Source organism: Pristiophorus japonicus, chromosome 12 (genome assembly GCF_044704955.1).
Source record: "Pristiophorus japonicus isolate sPriJap1 chromosome 12, sPriJap1.hap1, whole genome shotgun sequence".
Taxonomy (NCBI): Eukaryota; Metazoa; Chordata; class Chondrichthyes; family Pristiophoridae; genus Pristiophorus; species Pristiophorus japonicus.
This window is the reverse complement of record NC_091988.1, coordinates 36,353,110-36,372,801: the sequence shown is the minus strand read 5'-3', so window position 1 is coordinate 36,372,801 and position 19,692 is coordinate 36,353,110. Positions and strand designations below refer to the sequence as shown.

General features: G+C 42.5%; 1 protein-coding gene across 1 annotated transcript in view; it reads left to right on the top strand.

Moving 5' to 3' along the window:
- Positions 1-19,692, top strand: part of cacna1db (calcium channel, voltage-dependent, L type, alpha 1D subunit, b) — a 760,213-nt gene that overhangs the window by 306,574 nt on the left and 433,947 nt on the right. Inside the window, exon 4 of the mRNA XM_070894765.1 lies at positions 12,596-12,735. Coding sequence (XP_070750866.1) covers positions 12,596-12,735 — 140 coding nt within the window. The remainder of the gene's footprint in view (positions 1-12,595; positions 12,736-19,692) is intronic.

Here is a 19,692-nt window from a genome sequence, read left to right as displayed (position 1 = left end):
TGTCTTCCACTGTGAAGACCGAAGCAAAATAATTGTTTAAGGTCTCTGCCATTTCCATATTTCCCATTATTAAATCCCCCTTCTCATCTGCTAAGTGACCAACATTTACTTTAGTCACTCTTTTCCATTTTATATATCTGTAAAAGCTTTTACTTTCCGTTTTTATGTTTTGCGCAAGTTTACTTTCGTAATCTATCTTTCCTTTCTTTATTGCTTTCTTAGTCATTCTTTGCTGTCGTTTAAAATTTTCCCAATCTTCTAGTTTCCCACTAACCTTGGCCACCTTATACGCATTGGTTTTTAATTTGATACTCTCCTTTATTTCCTTGGTTATCCACGGCTGGTTATCCCTTCTCTTACCACCCTTTTTTTTCACTGGAATATATTTTTGTTGAGCACTATGAAAGAATCCTTAAAAGTCCTCCACTGTTCCTCAACTGTGCCACCATTTAGTCTGTATTTCCAGTCCACTTTAGCCAATTCTGCCCTCATCCCACTGTAGTCCCCTTTGTTTAAGCATAGTACGCTCGTTTGAGACACTATTTCCTCACCCTCAATCTGTATTACAAATTCAACCATACTGTGATCACTCATTCCGAGAGGATCTTTTACTAGGAGATCGTTTATCATTCCTGTCTCATTACATAGGACCAGATCTAAGATAGCTTGCTCCCTTGTAGGTTCTGTAACATACTGTTCTAAGAAACAATCCCGTATGCATTCTATGAATTCCTCCTCAAGGCTACCCGGTGCGATTTGATTTGACCAATCGATATGTAGGTTAAAATCCCCCATGATTACTGTCGTTCCTTTTTCACATGCCTCCATTATTCCCTTGATTATTGCCCGCCCCACCGTGAAGTTATTACTTGGGGGCCTATAAACTACGCCCACCAGTGACTTTTTCCCCTTACTATCTCTAATCTCCACCCACAGTGATTCAACGTCTCTCACAACTGCCCTGATATCATCCTTTATTAACAAAGCTACCCCACCTCCTTTCCCTTCTTGTCTATCTTTCCGAATTGTCAGATACCCCTGTATGTTTAATTCCCAGTCTTGGCCCCCCCCTGCAACCACATTTCTGTCATGGCCACCAAATCATACCCATTTGTAATGATTTGTGCCGTCAACTCATTTACTTTATTTTGAATGCTGCGTACGTTTAGGTAGAGTGTTTTAATACTCGTTTTTGAACCATGATTTTTAGTTTTGACCCCTCCTGCAGCCCCTTTATATTCATACATATTGTCCCACAGATTCTTATCCACTTCCACAAAATCTGCCTCTCTTTCCAGTCCAGTCACTCTAGCCCTTAATAGAATTCCCTTCTCTTCCCCTTCGTGATCCTGATAAAAGTTCTGCAGGTCCTGATTCTTTCCACTGGGATCGTATGCTAGGGTCACGTGATAGGGTGCCTGCGGCAGGTCCAGAGACCACCACTGAGGGGTTCTAGTGGTATAATACTGCCGCTTAAGGGTTTCCTGTTTTACAATAATCTCCATACTCCAAATGCAACTAGAATTTGCAAAGGAGGTCTCTAGCCATCAAGTTACAGTCCAGATTGGTTGTGATAACAACTCGATGTTCCACCGATTCTTCCTGGTAACCCATTTTAACCGGTTCTGACACTGGGAATGTCGAGATTTGTCCCAGGAATCCTGAAAGTTCCTGTGTTTCAGTAGAGGCAGGGAGTTTAAGCTTTGATTGTACAGAAGACATGAAGGCTCCCGTATCTATCAAAAAGGGTTGCCACTCATTCAGAATGGGTTGTCGTCCGGGGAGGATCCCTGCACAATCAAGCTGCGTAGTCAATCGGGGGACAATTGACCAAAGGGGTTGTTCTGGGAGAAGTAGTGTAAGATCCTCCTCTCCCCCCTTGCCCCCCTCCTCTTCCTCCTCTTCCTTTTCCATGCTGACGGTAGGGGCAATTTTTATTCCAATGTCCTTCCTGCCCACAATTAAAACAGTCAATTCCTCTTACCCAGTCCCGGCCTCTTCCCATACCATGCCGGGGACAATAGGGAGGTTTATTAGCAGGGCTCAGGCCGTTTGGTTGTTTAGTATAACCGTATCCTTGCTTATTCATCCAATCCTGTATGCAACACTACGGTTCTATTGATCCTTCCTCCCGAGATGGCTCTTCCTTTCTAGTCACATATTCAGCCTTGACCCGGGTTGGGGGCGCACCTCCCCCCTCCCCTTTCTTTTCCTGCCAATAATATCTAACTGTCCTCTCCATCTGTCCGGATAGCGTGAGCAATCAAATAGTTGTTTGAAGATCACAGACATCTATGGAGAGGTGGTCTGCAGCTTGTTGTGCATCAGGGTTTGGCATTGGTCTGACAGGGAATTGGCGTCGGGACTTTGGGATCTTGGAAATCATTTCTAGGCCGGAGGATGTTTCAGAGCTGTCTGACTGCTTGACAGTTCTGCGTCTCGATTGGCGGGGGTGTTTGCTATGTCTTTCACAACTTGGACTGGTAGGTTGACAAGAAGATTTACGGGACTGTTTGTGATGTTGAGATATAGTTCCGCCCTTTCGAGTGTGAGATCTGGTCCTTTCGGCTATATTGCTTGTAAACTGGGGATCCGAATCGCTATCAGAGGATGAGGAGTCAGTTTGGGTTTGTTGCTTTGGTGATATGTGGTTGTTCCTAACTCTTTTTACCGGAGTGTTAGGTGGAGGGTGTTGGGAAGAGGACTGGAGCAAGAGGCCAGGGGGTGCGGGAGGCGCCGTTGGGCGCTGAGTCAGTGGCCACTCATCAATTTCATCATCAGCCTCGGTTAACACAAAGCCAGCCATTTTAACTTGTAGTTGATCAATACCTTTCTCAGAGGTCCCAGAGGATCTCTTAGCAAGTTTCTCGTGCGCACATTCATTCTTTTTTTTAAGACGTCTACAGTTTTAACATGTGTTCCCTCTGTCAATGCAAGTCCTAATTTAATAGCATTTGTTTGCCAACTCGATAGAAGTGATGCATCTTTTAATTTCTGACAATAATGTCGCCAGGTTGCAATTAAATTTTTATCCCCTTTTCCTCGTCCCCTTCTCCAAATTAATCCCTGTGCTTTTTTTTTTGCTACCTCTACGCTTCTAGTGTCACCTAGAGGCCACTGGTCATCCCCTAATAATTTATTCAGGGCTCCTGATAATTTTCTAAAGTCTTCAGCTCTTTCAGGGAATTCCTCACATAACTTTTGTAGCGGACTATCCGCATCCGTGGTTTTATCTAACTGATTACCCATTTTCACACTGCCCCTCGTATTACTGTGTCGCTACGCGTTCGTGTCGTCGTGCAATTTAAACAAACTTAAAAATAGACACAGACTTTACAGAACTAACACTGACTTTAACTAACTCCAAATAACCAAACTTTACTAATGCTAACACTTACCCGCGTCGCCGCGCGGTTCGCGTCGCCGCGCGATTTCAATACTAAACTACCACGTCGCCTCGCAGTTCACGTCGCCGCGCAATCCGCGTTGCCTCGCAGTTCACGTCGCCGCGCAATCCGCGTCGACCCGTGGCTCGCGTCGCCGTGCGAGTTAAGATACTTTAAACTTTAAAAGATTAACAAGGACTTCTAACACTTACCCGCGTCGCCGCGCGGTTCGCGTCGCCACGCGATTTACAAAATAGACAAAGACTTCTAACAATTACCCGCGTCGCCGCGCGGTTCGCGTCGCCGCGCGATTTCAATACTTAAAACTTTACTTAAAACTCTAAACACTTTAAGACTTACAAAGACTTACTGCCATTAGCACTGACTTTCGCGATTCGCGTTGCTGCGCCTCTGCGTCACTACGCGTCGGCGTCACTGCGCGTTTACATCACCGCGCGTCTACATCACTGCGCGTTGACGTCACTGCGCGTTCGCGTCACTGCGCGTTTACGTCACTGCGCGTTCGCTTCGGCCCTTCTCCTCTCGGCCGCGCGCTTGCGCCACTGCGCGTTCGCGTTGTTTGTGCGTTTGCACCGCTGCGCGTTCGCGTCGGCCCTACCTTCCGAGTTGCTGCGGGGTTTTTCTTTAATTCAATCAGAGCCTAGACGGGCCAAGTGATATTCAAGGTCGACGTCGTACCTGAGTTGAACACCTATCCTCTATTTAAATCCCCATTTTATTCCCTGTGAGCCTAATTTTCTAATTTTGATTTCTTATGAGCCTCAATGTTGGGGAAGTCCAGAACCAGAGGTCACAGTCTAAGGATAAGGGGTAAGCCATTTAAGACCGAGATGTGGAGGAACTTCTTCACCCAGAGAGTGGTGAACCTGTGGAATTCTCTACCACAGAAAGTTGTTGAGGCCAATTCACTAAATATATTCAAAAAGGAGTTAGATGAGGTCCTTACTACTAGGAGGATCAAGGGGTATGGCGAGAAAGCAGGAATGGGGTACTGAAGTTGAATGTTCAGCCATGAACTCATTGAATGGCGGTGCAGGCTAGAAGGGCCGAATGGCCTACTCCTGCACCTATTTTCTATGTTTCTATGTTTCAATTAATTTCTTTCAGTCTCCAAATTTCCCTATCCTTTCGCGTTACTGCGCAGTTTAAATTCAATCAGTCAATGAAAGCCCTAATTTAATGGAGTTTTTCTGCCAATTGGACAGGAGTGATTTTATTTTTTTTTTTGCAGTGGAATTTTTTTCCATAATTTAAAATCTCAGAACAATTTTTTTTTTTAGCACCTATTTAGTACGTTACTTTTTTTTGTATAACTAGAGAGAAGTCTGGCACGTAGGCTGTGGACTGCTTTTCGTTATCTCAATTGTTCCAGCCTCAAGGTCGTGTTATTTAATATAATTTTTTTTTAAATCCTTTTGAATCCATCTCAGTTGTTTTGCTGTGCCTTCTCTGAATGTTTTCTTTCAACAAGTTTTTCTTTTTTTTTTAACCACCGGGACCATGTAATTTTTTCTTTTTTTTTAACAAACCTATCCTTTGGGCATTTCCTGGCTCCGTAACTTATCCGAATATACGTAATTCAATAAGGTTCACACTCTTAAACTTCCCACATACAGGACAACACTACGAAGGGTTAAAACAAACTTTCATTCTGTTTGAGATAAAACAAACCACAACTCCCCGGCTTTTTTTTACAGTAAAAGTCACAGAAGCATTTCTCATTTAAACAGACATTCACAAGAGTCTCTTTTCTTTCCTATTAATTTTTTTTTTTTGATCCATGATTGATCATCTATCCCTATCTAGCTCTAACTATCTTTCCCTTTCCAAGTCGCCGCTTGGTTTGCGTCATCGCGCAATTTCCCTATCTCTATCCCTATTCTAAGTTTGAAAGATATTCACCAGATTGTCCTGGATCTCGTTCAGACACTACCTGAGAACCAGCGAGTGGCTAAACTTTCCTCAGACTTTTGAAACCGGGGGAAACTGGAGCAGTATTGAAATCATACTCACTCCAGTGGCCACTTTTCCCTCGTCTCGTCCAAGGCTAGTCTGGCTCTTAATTCGCAAGTTTTCGGCAGTCGTCCGTTGAGATCCCACTTCTGACACCAAATGTTAATTCCCGGATTCTTTTACCTCAATCTGGTTCAGTAAAATTACTGAGTTGAATACCTCTTGTGCTTTGAACAAAGCAGTCTTTATTACCGGCCAATAAGACCTATCAGACAGAAGATATACTCTCTGGATAGAGCGTACACACTCCCTACGGATAGGTGCAGTTACATCGTAAAGCGTTAACAGTTATACAGTTTTGAAATCAGATAACAAAATACAAATGGATTGACAGTCTAACTCAGCCACTCATTAGTCAATCTATATGAGATGTTCTTCTTGAAAGCTCAAGTATTGCCTCTAAATGTTTCAATCTAATGGTGTGACTATTTACTGAGACCTTGCAACTCTGCAGATGTATTTCATGTTATAATTATATATTATTGGCAGGATTAGTGACTTGAAACCTTGAGACAGACTGTTAGCTATGCTGATGTTGCACTATTTGCAATCTGACATTCTCCCAGCTATTCTTCCATGGCTTATACATTTTCATATATCCCGTTTACTTTACTGTCCTTAATTCCATATATTCCGTTCAGATATCCACACTATCACCTTGTGGTTTACACTTACCCCAGTGCTACTCTGCTCTGTTGCCTCCTGCCTTTTGCATTCTTTCTTGGGGTCCTGATCATCTGAGCTCTCACCCACTCTAACTAGCTCAGAGCCCTCTCCTGGGTTCCGAATACTCCTTGCATTGAGGCACCGAGCTTTCATGCTTGCCTTTTTATTACACTTTGACCCTTAAGAATTTTGCTGTACAGTGGCCCTTTTTGTTTTTTGCCTTGGGTTTCTCTGCCCTCCACTTTTACTCATCTCATTTCTGTCTTTTGCTTTTGTCTCCATTTTGTTTCCCTCTGTTTCCCTGCATTGGTTCCCATTCCCCTGCCATATTAGTTTAACACCTCCCCAACAGCACTAGCAAACACTCCCCCTAGGACATTGGTTCCAGTCCTGCCCAGGTGCAGACCGTCCGGTTTGTACTGGTCCCACCTCCCCCAGAACCGGTTCCAATGCCCCAGGAATTTGAATCCCTCCCTGCTGCACCACTGCTCAAGCCACGTATTCATCTGAGCTATCCTGCGATTCCTACTCTGACTAGCTCGTGGCACTGGTAGCAATCCCGAGATTACTACTTTTGAGGTCCTATGTTTTAATTTAGCTCCTAGCTCCTTAAATTCGTCTCGTAGAACCTTATCCCTTTTTTTACCTATATCGTTGGTACCAATGTGCACCACGACAACTGGCTGTTCACCCTCCCTTTTCAAAATGTCCTGCACCCGCTCCGAGACATCCTTGACCCTTGCACCAGGGAGGCAACATACCATCCTGGAGTCTCGGTTGCGGCCGCAGAAACGCCTATCTATTCCCCTTACCATTGAATCCCCTATCACTATTGCTTTCCCACTCTTTTTTCTGCCCTCCTATGCAGCAGAGCCAGCCACGGTGCCATGAACTTGGTTGCTGCTGCCCTCCCCTGATGAGTCATCCCCCTCAACAGTACTCAAAACGGTGTATCTGTTTTGCAGGGGGATGACCACAGGGGTCCCTGCACTACCTTCCTTGCACTGCTCTTCCTGCAGGTCTTCCACTCCCTATCTGGCTTTGGACCCGTCACCTGCGGTAAGACCAACTCGCTACACGTGCCACCCACATCATTCTCAGCATCGTGGATGCTCCAGAGTAAATCCACCCTCAGCTCCAATTCCACAACGCGGACCGTCAGGAGCTGGAAGCAGATACACTTCCCGCACACGTAGTCGTCAGGGACACCGGAAGTGTCCCTGAGTTCCCACATGGTACAGGAGGAGCATATCACGTGTCTGAGCTCTCCTGCAATGACTTAACCCTTAGATACACTTAAATTGGCAACAACAATGCTAAAGTTTACTCACTGTTATAAAAGCCATCCAGTAGCATTCTCACTAGAAACTACACATCCAAATCCAACTCCATAGCTGTTTGGTCAAACTGAATCTGAATATGTGCATCCTCTGTGTCATGCTCGACTCTGAGCTGAGCTTCAAACTTCACATGCAATCCATAATCAAGACTGCTTATTTACACCTAGAAAATATCCCTCCCTATCTCAGTCTGACAGCCAATGAAATCCTTATCCACACCTTTTGTCAACTCCACGTTTTATTTTTCCAACATCTTCTTAGCCGAGCATCTAAGCTCCACTCTACACAAACTCCAACTGATCAAATCAAATCCAGTATCAGTGCCCACTGTACCAGTCCTCACCAATTTTCATTGACACCCCATTCTCCAGTCCATTAAATTCATGTACTCCATGCTGCTTCGTCTGGATTTCTGTATATCTTCTCTCCCTCTACCAGTGGTAGAGTCTTCATAGCCTTACACTCTGCAAGTCTCTTCCTTAGTTCCTGCTTTACTACAAAAGCCTCCTTAAGACTTTCCTGTTCAAATGTACCCTCACTCATCTCCCCAGCCTTTTCCATTTCCTGCTCAGTGTGATCTAACGCATTTCTACACCTTGTAAAGCATCTTAGGATGTTTCACTACATTAAAGGGGCTGTGTAATTTGTTTCTGTAGTTGTCTGTGGTGGTAAAATGATGAATAGATTTTGTTTTTGAGTTTGTTCTCTCCTTAATGGAATTCTATTATTCTCGATTCCTTTTTTGTTGGCCTCTCTGAAAAACACACCAACCCAACCAAGAAGATAAGTGATTGGTCTCTTGATGTGCCCCCATTAATGCTATTTCTTAAATATCCACCAGGAGGTGTATGCAAGCACTCCACAATGGTTCTCCATCTGATTTTCTCCTCGTGGGTGAAGGAGCTGCCAACTAATCAAAGTCCTTATCCCTCGCCCGCAACAATACAGTTGAAACTGTTAAGTCAACAACTGTGGAATTGTAGGCATGAACCACCACCCAACGAAATTCATTTGCACTTGACTGTTAGGGGCCGAAATTGCCCCTCTCAGAAAGGCTCATTAGCGCCTTCAATAGGACGCTAAAGAATTTTCGCCTGGGCACGGTGGTGAAAGGGCACCCTCCGAAATTGCCCCGCGGGATGAGGTTGGCTTGGCGGCCGCCATTTTTTTTCTGTCGGTCAACTTTTTAGTCAGCCCGAAAATGGTGGCCGCTGGTGTGGCCGGGGCACCAAAATGCAGACTGACACCCCCTCTTGGGGCGACACCCCCCTGGTGGCCCAGTGGGCGCCACTGAAGAGTCAGCAGAGTTCGCTCGGGCCTTCCCCTTTAAAAGGGGAGGGACGTTGTGACATGTCGGTGTGACGCGGCACGTCCACGGCGCACGGACATCAGCATCGTGGTGCTGATGTGCTGTGCGCGGTGCTGAGCGTCCTGCCCCGCAAGCGCCGGGCAAACGCTCCGTTACTGCAAGCAACATTTTTTTTTACACAAAGACTCCGATTACATCTTAGGGCCGTCGCTTCCCACGGCGACGCAATAAAATCACATAAATCAAATTGATCGCCCCAAATCCAGCCCGGAGCAATTTTGGCCCCTTAACCTCTTGAATGGCTTTAAACAACAAAAAGATTTTTTTTCCTCTGTATTAGAATGAGGAATAAAAACAGTATTTTATGTACTTTATAAAATGGAGTGGGATTAAACACCAGTGTTGAAATTGCACCTATGGCTTTGGCACCAGGTGGCTAAACTGCAGAAGACCACTTATAATGGCACATAAGTTGCACTCCAGGTTCACATGTCATAAAAGCCTGATCTGATGGGGAAACTTTGAATGGATTCCAACAGTTTTTCCCACAAGATGACTCATTATGAACCAACTGCATTGGTGGTGGCCTGGCAGCAGGTCAACCATCTGCCTGCTTGGCCAGAATGGTGTATGACACCGGGAAACAACAAAAAGGGAAAGAGTAAACAAAAAAAATCTGTTAATAAGGTGAATTAAACTTACTTCAAAAATATTAACCATGACAGTGACATGGGCATATCTATCCACCAGCTCCCAGGACTTGTAAATGGTACAGGACAGGAAATCCTGGGTCTGGACAGTCGCAACTCAGTTCTGCTGGACTGCTCCTATCCAGCCCTGGGAGAGGGAAAATCTCCTAAAACTCTTGTGCTGATTACTTCAGCAAACATAAACTTTGGGCAGGCAATATGCCAACTTTCATTTCATAATTAAAATTCATACTACAGTACTTAAATGTGTTGCTTTTGGAGGACATATCTTTTTAATAGTGCATGAATTACAATTTAGGAATTTGTATGGGAATGTAAAATGGTTTTGACACTACTTCAACATGCTTCAGGAGCTGACATTAGCCTGCTGCAACACGACTAAATTCCTTTTTTTAAATATCTAATATTGAATCAAAAGCATTGATTCCTGCTAATGTCAGTCCTGACAGGACAAGAGCATCTTGAGCCAGATTGGAAAGATTTTTGATTCTAAAAAAACACCCATTTATATTTTTAGAAATTGTGATGGGAAAATTTACTCATATCTCACCAGTTGTAATCCTAGTCATTCTTCATCACCATTTAAACAGCAGCAGCTTTGGCAGCACTACATCTCAAGAGCCTCTTTATGTACAATCTGTATATGGCACATTTTAAGCCAGCACTACAACAAACCCAAATATTAAAAGCAAAAGAGGAAATAGCAGAGGCTTCGACCATCATTTTCCAATCCTCTGTGGCTTCAGCTGTGGTGCCAGAGGACTGGAGGACTGCTGATGTGGTACCTTTGTTTAAGAAGGGAGAAAGGGACAGACTGAGAAAGGGCCAGTCAGCCTAACCTCGGTGGTGGGAAAATTGGAAAAAATTCTGAAGGACAGGATAAATCTTCATTTAGAAAGACACAGATTAATCAAGGACAGTCAGCACAGATTTGTTAAGGGAAGATCATGCCTGACTAACTTGACTTAATTTTTTGATGAGGTAACAAGGAGGGTCGATGAGGGTAGTGCGTTTGATGTAGTGTATATGGATTTTAGCAAGGCTTTTGATCAGGTCCCACATGGTAGACTGGTCATGAAAGAAAATCCCATGGGATCCAGGGCAAAGTGGCAAGGTGGATCCAAAATTGGCTCAGAGGCATGAAACAAGGGTAATGGTTGATGGGTGTTTTTGTGACTGGAAGGATATTTCCAGTGGGGTTCCGCAGGGCTCAGAACTAGGTACCTTGCTTTTTATGGTATACATCAATGATCTAGACTTGAATATAGGGGATATGATTAAGAAGTTTACAGATGATACTAAAATTGGCTGTGTGGTTGATAATGAAGAAGAAAGCTGCGGACTGAGGGAAGATATCAATCAACTGGTCAGGTGGGCAGAACAGTGGCAAATGGAATTTAATCTGGAAAAGTGTGAGGTAATGCATTTGGAGGGGGCTAACAAGGAAAGGGAATACACATTAAATGGTAGGACGCTCTTGGAGTGATGTGCACAGATCCCTGAAGGTAGCAGGCCAGGTAGATAAGGTGATTAAGAAGGCATACGGAATGCTTGCCTTTATTAACCAAGGCATAGAATACAAGAGCAGGGAGGTTATGCTTGAACTCAGGTTATAAAACACAGGTTAGGCCACAGCTGGAGTACTGTGTGCAGTTCTAGTCACCGCATTACAGGAAGGACGTGATTGCACTGGAGAGGGTACAGAGGAGATTTACAAGGATGTTGCCGGGAGTGGAGAATCTTAGCTATGAGGACAGATTGGATAGGTTGAGTTTGTTTTCCTTGGAACAGAGGAGGCTGAGAGGAGACCTCATTGAGGTGTATAAAATTATTAGGGGCCAAAATATAGTGGATAGAAAGGGCCTATTTCCCTGGTCAACAACCAGGGGGTATAAATTTAAAGTAATTGGTAGAAGATTTAGAGGGGATTTGAGGGGAAATGTCTTAGGGGGATGGGAAATTGGCTGAGGAGGAGGCTGATCCTATCAGAAATCACAAAGTCAGCCAATTTAAATAATCTTGATGGGTCAAGGGTGAGAGTCCCACCAGCAGGGGACCTGGTTAGCTGCGAGGGCCAAAAAGGTATGTCTATCATCATAAATGAGCTGCAATTTAAGACCTTTGATGGAAGCCTTTGAGGTTAATATAAATATTAGACTTTACATTTGTGGCACGCAGTGTCATATGGGTACAATCAATACCCATCACAACCCTGGAAAATCTGGTAATTTGGAAAAAAATGATGGCCCTTAGTCATTTATTTGGGATTACAGTCAAATTGAGCTACCCTGGCAAAGAATATATTGATGAGTTGCATTATAGATGAGTGCACTGCAGATTGGCTGACCTTATAAGGTCCCATGTGGCTCCCTACAATGGCAGAAAAGTTGAGAACTCTGAATACTGTGAACCTTGGTTGCATATTTGGCTGCAGCAATGAACAGAGCTCGCCATGAACTTCATGACTGAAACACAACTTGCTGAGACTTGAGTTCCTGTGAAAACTCTTAGAATGTGAGCTTGGGTCAATGTATCCTGCCGGTTTGCAGTGCTGGGATGGCCTGGCTGTGAGCTGGTATTGCCCGACTAATCTGACTTCCCTTACAATCTCCAGCTGCTTCCCTTCCTTCCTTCATATATCATGTAAAGTAGGATTTAATTTGTCTGTCCTGTAATGCCAATAGACACTACTACCTGTTTATTGGTCAACAGCGGTCCTGCAATGACATAGACAGCCCTACCTGTTTATCAGTCAACAGTGAGATATGAGCGTGGCTCAGAAATAGAGCTGCAAACTTGTAGCCCTCATTCTGGGCCACATGCCTTTTTTTTTATTGAGGTACCACATCTGTAGTGGAGCCTCACAATTTCTGCTTTTCCGTGTTTGTAAACAAACAAAAAATGCTCGGCACATTTTTATGAACGCAGTGAATGCACCTTCCAACTTGACAAGTTACAGTTCAGATTTAAGTAAATTTTACATTGGGGAAGTATGAAATAACAGGCAGCTTTCCAATTTGTATTTCATAGTTAAAACTTTGGAAGTATTTTAATTTAAAATCTATCCTATTTTAAAATTGGTGTTGTATATGTTGTTTTTGTCAATTGCTTTGTGACATACTAATGGGTGTATTTTCTTATGTTTTTCAGGAAACAGTAGAATATGCCTTCCTTATAATTTTTACAATTGAAACATTTTTGAAGATTATAGCATATGGACTGCTGTTACATCCCAATGCTTATGTAAGAAATGGATGGAATTTGATGGACTTTGTAATTGTAATCGTGGGGTAAGTCTCACGTTTAATTCCACACAATATAACTAACCATTATAACTTCTTTGGAAGTTATTTAAATGTTCTGCATTGCGATTCAGGAGGTTATGAAATGCAAGGTGGGTGGTTTATTACCATAGAAACCACATTATCTGGATATTGCTTATAATTTGAATATTCTGTGGTTGCTTACATTTCTTCATGTGTTGCAGCATCAGAGAGAAATGTAATGCTGTTCTCATGTTTGTATTTTCTTTGGGGCCATATAGTACAGAGTAACCTCTTGAACTTTTGGTATTGTAGTTGATATCACATAATAGTATTTAACATTATTAAAACATGTAAGGCTGTATTTTCCAGTGCCATGGCTGATGGCGCAGGACTAGAATGAATGATCAGGGGTCAGAAAATCTAGTATAGATCCATATAACCAGATTTGCACCATATTTGTGTCAAGCATGATCTTTTGGCAAGCCTTTGAGACCAAAATGGAAGACAGCCTTATTTAGTTATGATATATTTAAGTTAAGCATAATACGATTTTTCATTGTTAGGATTGGGCCATGCTGGATGCTCTTTTAAAGCATCTGGAGTCAGTCAAAGGGAAGCTCCATAAATTATGTTTTCCAATCCTGATGTTAAAACAGACTGCATGGCTGTGAATGTAAAGCTCACTGACTTTCCATCAGGCTGAACTCCCAGGACTTTCCAGGGTCATCCCTTTTGAATTAATGACATGTTCCCAGACCATCTTACGCCTTGTGCTGGGGCTTGTCAAGGCAGTGAGGGCAGGGAGTTGAGAAATTGTACATTTCAGCAGCACTGGCTGCAACTAAAATCTAAAGAAATAGGCCAGGAACGGGGCAGGGGCAGAGTAAAACTTGCAGCAGCCTTTTCAAAGCTGCAAATATTTTAATATTTTAAATGTGTAATAACTAAGGAAAGTCACCATAGTCCAATGACATAAAAACAGAAGTGTGGTGTTTTAGTGTATTAGGACAAAGGCACAGGACCAAAATGAGTGTTCAAGGGCCAGAAAATCCTTTCCAAAGGCTATATGGGGCAAAGAAGTGACTGACAAAATAAATCTGGAGGCAAAAAATGGAACCTAGGGTCACATTATGGAGCAGTGCTATACCTGAATCCCCTATTTGGTAGCTGGTGAAATGAAAGTGGTATTGCATGGATATGAGGACAGTTTCCATGTTTGGCACTAGCGGGTACCATCCCTGGGAACAGCAGAGCAGCATGTCTTCTGGGGGATGGTGGTCAAGCTCAATGCTGTGTGTCCTACTTGTATGACTTAGCAACAGAAGCAAAAAAAAAAGGAATATGTTAAAGAAGTTGCCATGGGAAGCCAATCCAATAGGTAGATGGTATCAAGTGGATGATCCCAGTATGCATGCTAAAAAAGCTTCAACTTACAAGTGAAAACCTTGGTACCCGTGACATCTTCCAAATGCTCCATACATTAAATCATTGTAAAGCAACTTGATGCATGATGCATGATCACTTATTGCCATCCAGGATTGGTTGCAGGTTTGGCACAGCTCTGTCACGGTGCATGTACTTGTTTTGCTTATAGAATCTTAAGGATACTTCTGTGTTTGGTTGACAAGATGGCACATAATATCAGGGAACAGACCCAAACTGGAGAAGGGGGTTGTAAAGCATAAGCCCATGAATTCTTTTGAGGGGACCACCTAGATGTTATTTCATGTAGGATTACAGATGAAATAGTGGAAGATTAAATCATAGGCATCCCTCAGCTCAGGTCTACTACCATCAATGGAAAACCCATTTCTGCCCATCTGAAATGTCAGCCCCTCAGTAAATGGCACAACTGCAGATGGCACAGTAGCTGCCAACAGAGGAAATAAAACAAAATTAACATAATAATAAGGTTTTCATATCAACAGTAACTGAATAACCTTTAAAATTGCTTCTCCTACCTCCATTATAGTGCCTAGTAGCCTTGGACACCAGTTTTATACTGGTGAGATTAAAACTCAGGGTAAACAAGGTGGAAATGCAGGGGAATTGGATTTATGATGTCACCATGTCATGACCACTTCATTTACTTCTGCTGTTACCCTGTAAATGTTGAGACAAAATCAGATGCAGTAAAGGATTCCAGCCCCATTTCCCACCCCCATCAGTACCAGAATTCAAGGCAGGAGGTCCAAAGTTTTATTTCTGACTGTGAATTAATTACCATCAGAAGTAGGCAATATTTGAAGCACAGTTTTAAATACTTAACAATCCATTCAAAAACAAAATAATTCTTTTAAAACTTTAGAAATATGTTTTAAATTAAAAAAGATATATATATTTAACAATTGATTTGCTTTTAGGGAGTATTAGTTGAGCAATATTAACATTTTCTGTATAAAAAAATAATGGCACTGAATTTGCAGTTGGAGGGGTACCAGAAGACTATGCCTCCAAACTGGAAAAAAAATACAAACGTACCTGGTGTCTCCGGAGCTTCAGATTCTTCGGGTCCTGGACCTGCAGGCGTAACCTGCGTAAAGGCCCAAGGATCCCAGGGGCACACACGGTTCGCAAGCGTCCCTGGGATCATGTGGGCCCGGTCAACCAGTCAAAAAGGGGGATTCCTATGATGGTTATGGAGATTCCATTTATGTACAGAATCCCCATAAGCATATTAGAAATCCCCAAATAAATAAGAATTCACACCGCTTAAATAAAAATAAATGTTCCCAAGTTTAAAATTTATTAAAAAACCCTTTAAGCATTTGAAAGAAAAATGTTATATTTTGAAAAATAATTTCAAACATTTTAAAACAGGCCAAAATTTACCTAAACTAATTTGAAATATATGTGTATGTTTTAATCATTTAAAAAAAATATTTTAACATTTATTTTAATCCTTACACTGGTAAAAGAAGGCTTTATGCATGCTTTTATCAGGCGTGAGGGTTTCGTGGGCATTTGCTGGGCAGTAATTTGGCAAATAGCCCAACTCTGCGCTGCGAGTATTTTTGCTGCGGATGCGAAGGATCTGTTAATGTGAAACTTGACAGATTGTAAGTTCTGGGTTTTCACGCATGCGCAGCGCACGCGGAAACCCGGATCTTGCGGAGCCATTCTGAGGACTTATGACATACCCTGCCATCAACCCCGCAAAATCCGGGCCATTATATTTCATTTTAAATAGTATCTAATATCCCAAATATATTTTATAATGGCTTTAACTATGTGAAAATGTTATTACTAATTCAATTCTACAATTATAATAGATGCTGCATATTTTGTTACATAATACATGGAAAGCTTCGACACAATTCTGCACTCCCCAAAGGGAGCTGTGTTTGGACTGAGCCCCAATTCTTGATTTGAGCACTGTGTAAGCGCAGTTTCCCACTAGCAACATGGAAGTATCCTATTTTTCCAGTATCTGTATCAATTTAACAATATTATGTCGAATTACATTGAATTTTACACAGCAATAGGCCATTCAGCTCAACATGTCTATGCCGGTTTTATGCTGCAGACGAGTCTCCCCCCCACCTTATTTCATCTCACTCTATCAACGTAGTCCTTTATTCCTTTCTCCCTCGTGGACTTCTCTCGTTTTCCCTTAAGTGCTTCTGTGCTATGTGCCTCAACAACTTCATGTGGTAGCGAGTTCCACATTCTCCCGAATCCCTTATTGATTTTTTTAGTGATCCTCTTATATTCCTAGGCCCTAGTTTTGGTCTCCACACAAGTGGAAACATCTACTCGACATCTACCTGTCAAACCCCTTCATAATTTTGAAGACTCTATCAGGTCGCCTCTCATTCTTCTCTTTTCTTGGGAAAAGAGCCCCAGTCTGTTCAGTCTTTTCTGTTCGTTATAACCTCTCAATTCAGGTATAATCCTTATAAATGTTTTTATATATAACTTCCTTTGTATCCAGAATTTAGCATTGAGTAATTTCAGAATCCCAACAAGCTGAATTCAGCAACAAGTAACAAAGTTATAGCAGGTATCAAAGATTCAGTGATAACCAAAGGATTCTGGCCCTGTTCTCAGAGAGTGAGGTTGGGATAGAAGAGCTTTTCTACTAATTCTTTAAATTTCAACATTATCTCAACAACACAGCAGTCCAGTAATTTTATCTGAGTAAAATATACCTTTTTAAACTTTCATTCTTTTTTCTGAGACACTGACATTTGGGATATGGTTCCACAGGTGGCAGCAGCCCTCCAGTACCGAACACAAGTAGCTAATCTTAATGCATAAAACATAGAGAAGGAGAAATTAAACATTGTTGCGCCCATTGTTGGGCAAAAAAATCAACGTTGATGTATTTCGGGTCTGCACAAAAATACTGCTGCCGGCTGTTAATGACACACTGATAAATTTATGACGTCCCCGCCCTCCAATGTCTCCTCGTCCCTCACCCTCCATCCCATCCCCGTTCTAGGACCTATGTCGGCTGGCTTGGTATGGAGCTTGCTGAAAATTCTAAAGCTCTGACTGGTGTCCGCAGATTGCTAATTTCATGCAAATGAGGCTCAAATTGGGCCTAGGCTGACGTTTTAGTCATGAGTTGGGAATGTGCCACCCACTTGATGGCAGAAACCAGCAGGAGTTGAGTTTCTTTACCTGAGTTTTAATAGTTCAGTACTGCGACCTTTCTTGGTCTTTTAGATACTGTACTACTAGAAAATTTCTAATCCTGAATACTACCAAAAAGAGAGTGGAAAGCAGAGACTTAAAGTTGCAGCAGTGAATGACAGACAAACATAAGGCTAGAGTTTCCTCGTTGCATGCTTAACGCCCATTTAACGTCCATTTTACCGCTGAAATGACATATAACGTCCATATATTGCCCATTTAGTCACAAAATAGAAACTATCCGGCATTTTTCGGAAACTTATCGCCGAGCGTTACTTTCCCCATGTGCGTAGTGCTGGGAAAAAATAATACCGCCCGCCCACTTTTTTGAGGTGGAATCATCAGAATGGGCAAAATCAACAGCCATAATATCGCCCAACGTTACTTTCCACACGGAATTATCGCCGAAATTCAATAATACTACTTGCCCATTTTTTTTTTGCCTAAAGAGCACATTTGGCAAAATTAACGCCCAGGAGATCGCCCATCGTCTCTTTCACCACCTCACACATATATCACCCACAATATCGCTCGCCCAAAAAAACGCCCAGAAAAAATGGAACTGTTCTGAACTAAAACCAGCGGTGTGGCTGCCATTTTTAAAATCGCAGTTCGCTTCATTCAAAAGGCTGCTTCAACTTCGGGGGGGTTTGCATTGACACTGGAGTTCTTCTCAGGTAAAGTGACCATCTCAACAGACATATTTTCAGACTCTGGACTATTGGGGATTTACTCTAGGTCTATTTTAGTGAGGAAATTATTGCTTCTGATCAATCGCTATTATACTTTCATTGCAATGGGGCCAGCCATTTCTCAGCTTGAGAAATGGCAAGATTTAACGCTACCACCCATTTCATATCGCTCGCGGTAACGCCCAATTTCAAAAATAGAGACGAGGTGCTTTGAGAATGGGCGAGAAGCTGCCGATATGAAAACCCATTTTTACCGGCCCCGCCGGAAATAATGCCCATTTTTTGGCGATAAGCACAAAAGTGTAAAATATAGCCCATAGAATCATACAGCATAGAAGGAGTCCTTTCGGCCCATTTTGTCTGTGCTGGCATGTAGCTGGACCGTAAGATTTGAGACATGCTAACTCGGTAAAAGCAGAAATAATGTTGAGACCGAATCCAAACAGATTGAAAACAGTTTAAAGAATGAGAATGAGCACTACATAAAAAAAATAAATAAAAGCAATTCAAAACAATAGATGTAGAACAAATCACATATGCAAAATGTCAAGGACATCACCGGGCCAGTCAGAAAAAAAGCTTGTATACAAAGCAATATAGAGATAGAGGGTGTGTGAGAGTTTTGCTACTAGTGCATCGAGTTTAGCATCATAAAATTAATGGGTTCACCCCATAAACATGCTGTTCCCAGACCTTGGACCTGTGCCATTTTTGACTTAAATGGCTATGAAGCACTTTGGGAAATTCTGATGTTGTGAAAGGCGCAATATAAATTTGAGTTCTGTCTTTCTATTCTTTCATTGTGGTTTACAATAATGTAAAGCAGAAATTTGTCTCAATATTGCTATCATTTCAGACTAAAGAAACTGAATATTGTCATACTTGATGTCATATTTGATCCTGAAATGAGCTTTCAATCACATATCTCCAATACAACTAAGACCACCTATTTCCACCGCCATAACAGCACCTGTCTCCGCCCTTGCCTCAGCTCATCTGCTGTTGAAGCCCTCATCCATGCCTTTGTTACCTCTAGACTTGACTATTCCAACGCACACCTGGCTGGCCTCCCACATTCTACCCTATGTAAACTAGAGGTGATCCAAAACTCGGCTGCCCATGTCCTAACTCGCACCAAGTCCCACTCACCCATCACCCCTGTGCATGCTGACCTACATTGGCTTCCAATTAAGTAATGCCTCAATTTCAAAATTCTCAACCTTATTTTCAAATCCCTCCATGGCCTCGTCCCTCCCTATCTCTCTAATCTCCTCCAGCCCCACAACCCCCCGAGATGTCTGCGCTTCTCTAATTCTGCCTTCCTGAACATCCCTGATTATTGGTGGCCGTGCCTTCTGTTGCCTAGACCACAAGCTCTTGAACTCCCTGCCTAAACCTCTCGGCCTCTATACCTCTCTTTCCTCCTTCAAGACGCTCCTTAAAACATACCTCTTTCACCTGCTCTAATTTCTACTAATGTGGTTCGGTGTTAAATTTTTATTGCATAATACTCCTGTGAAGTGCCTTGGGACATTTCACTACATTAAATGCGCTATATAAATACATTATTGTTGTTGAATAACTGTTGAATGCTGACTATGATAGCTTTGGGGCAACATGTGTGATGGCGGTTTTTAGCTGTTCTGAGTGA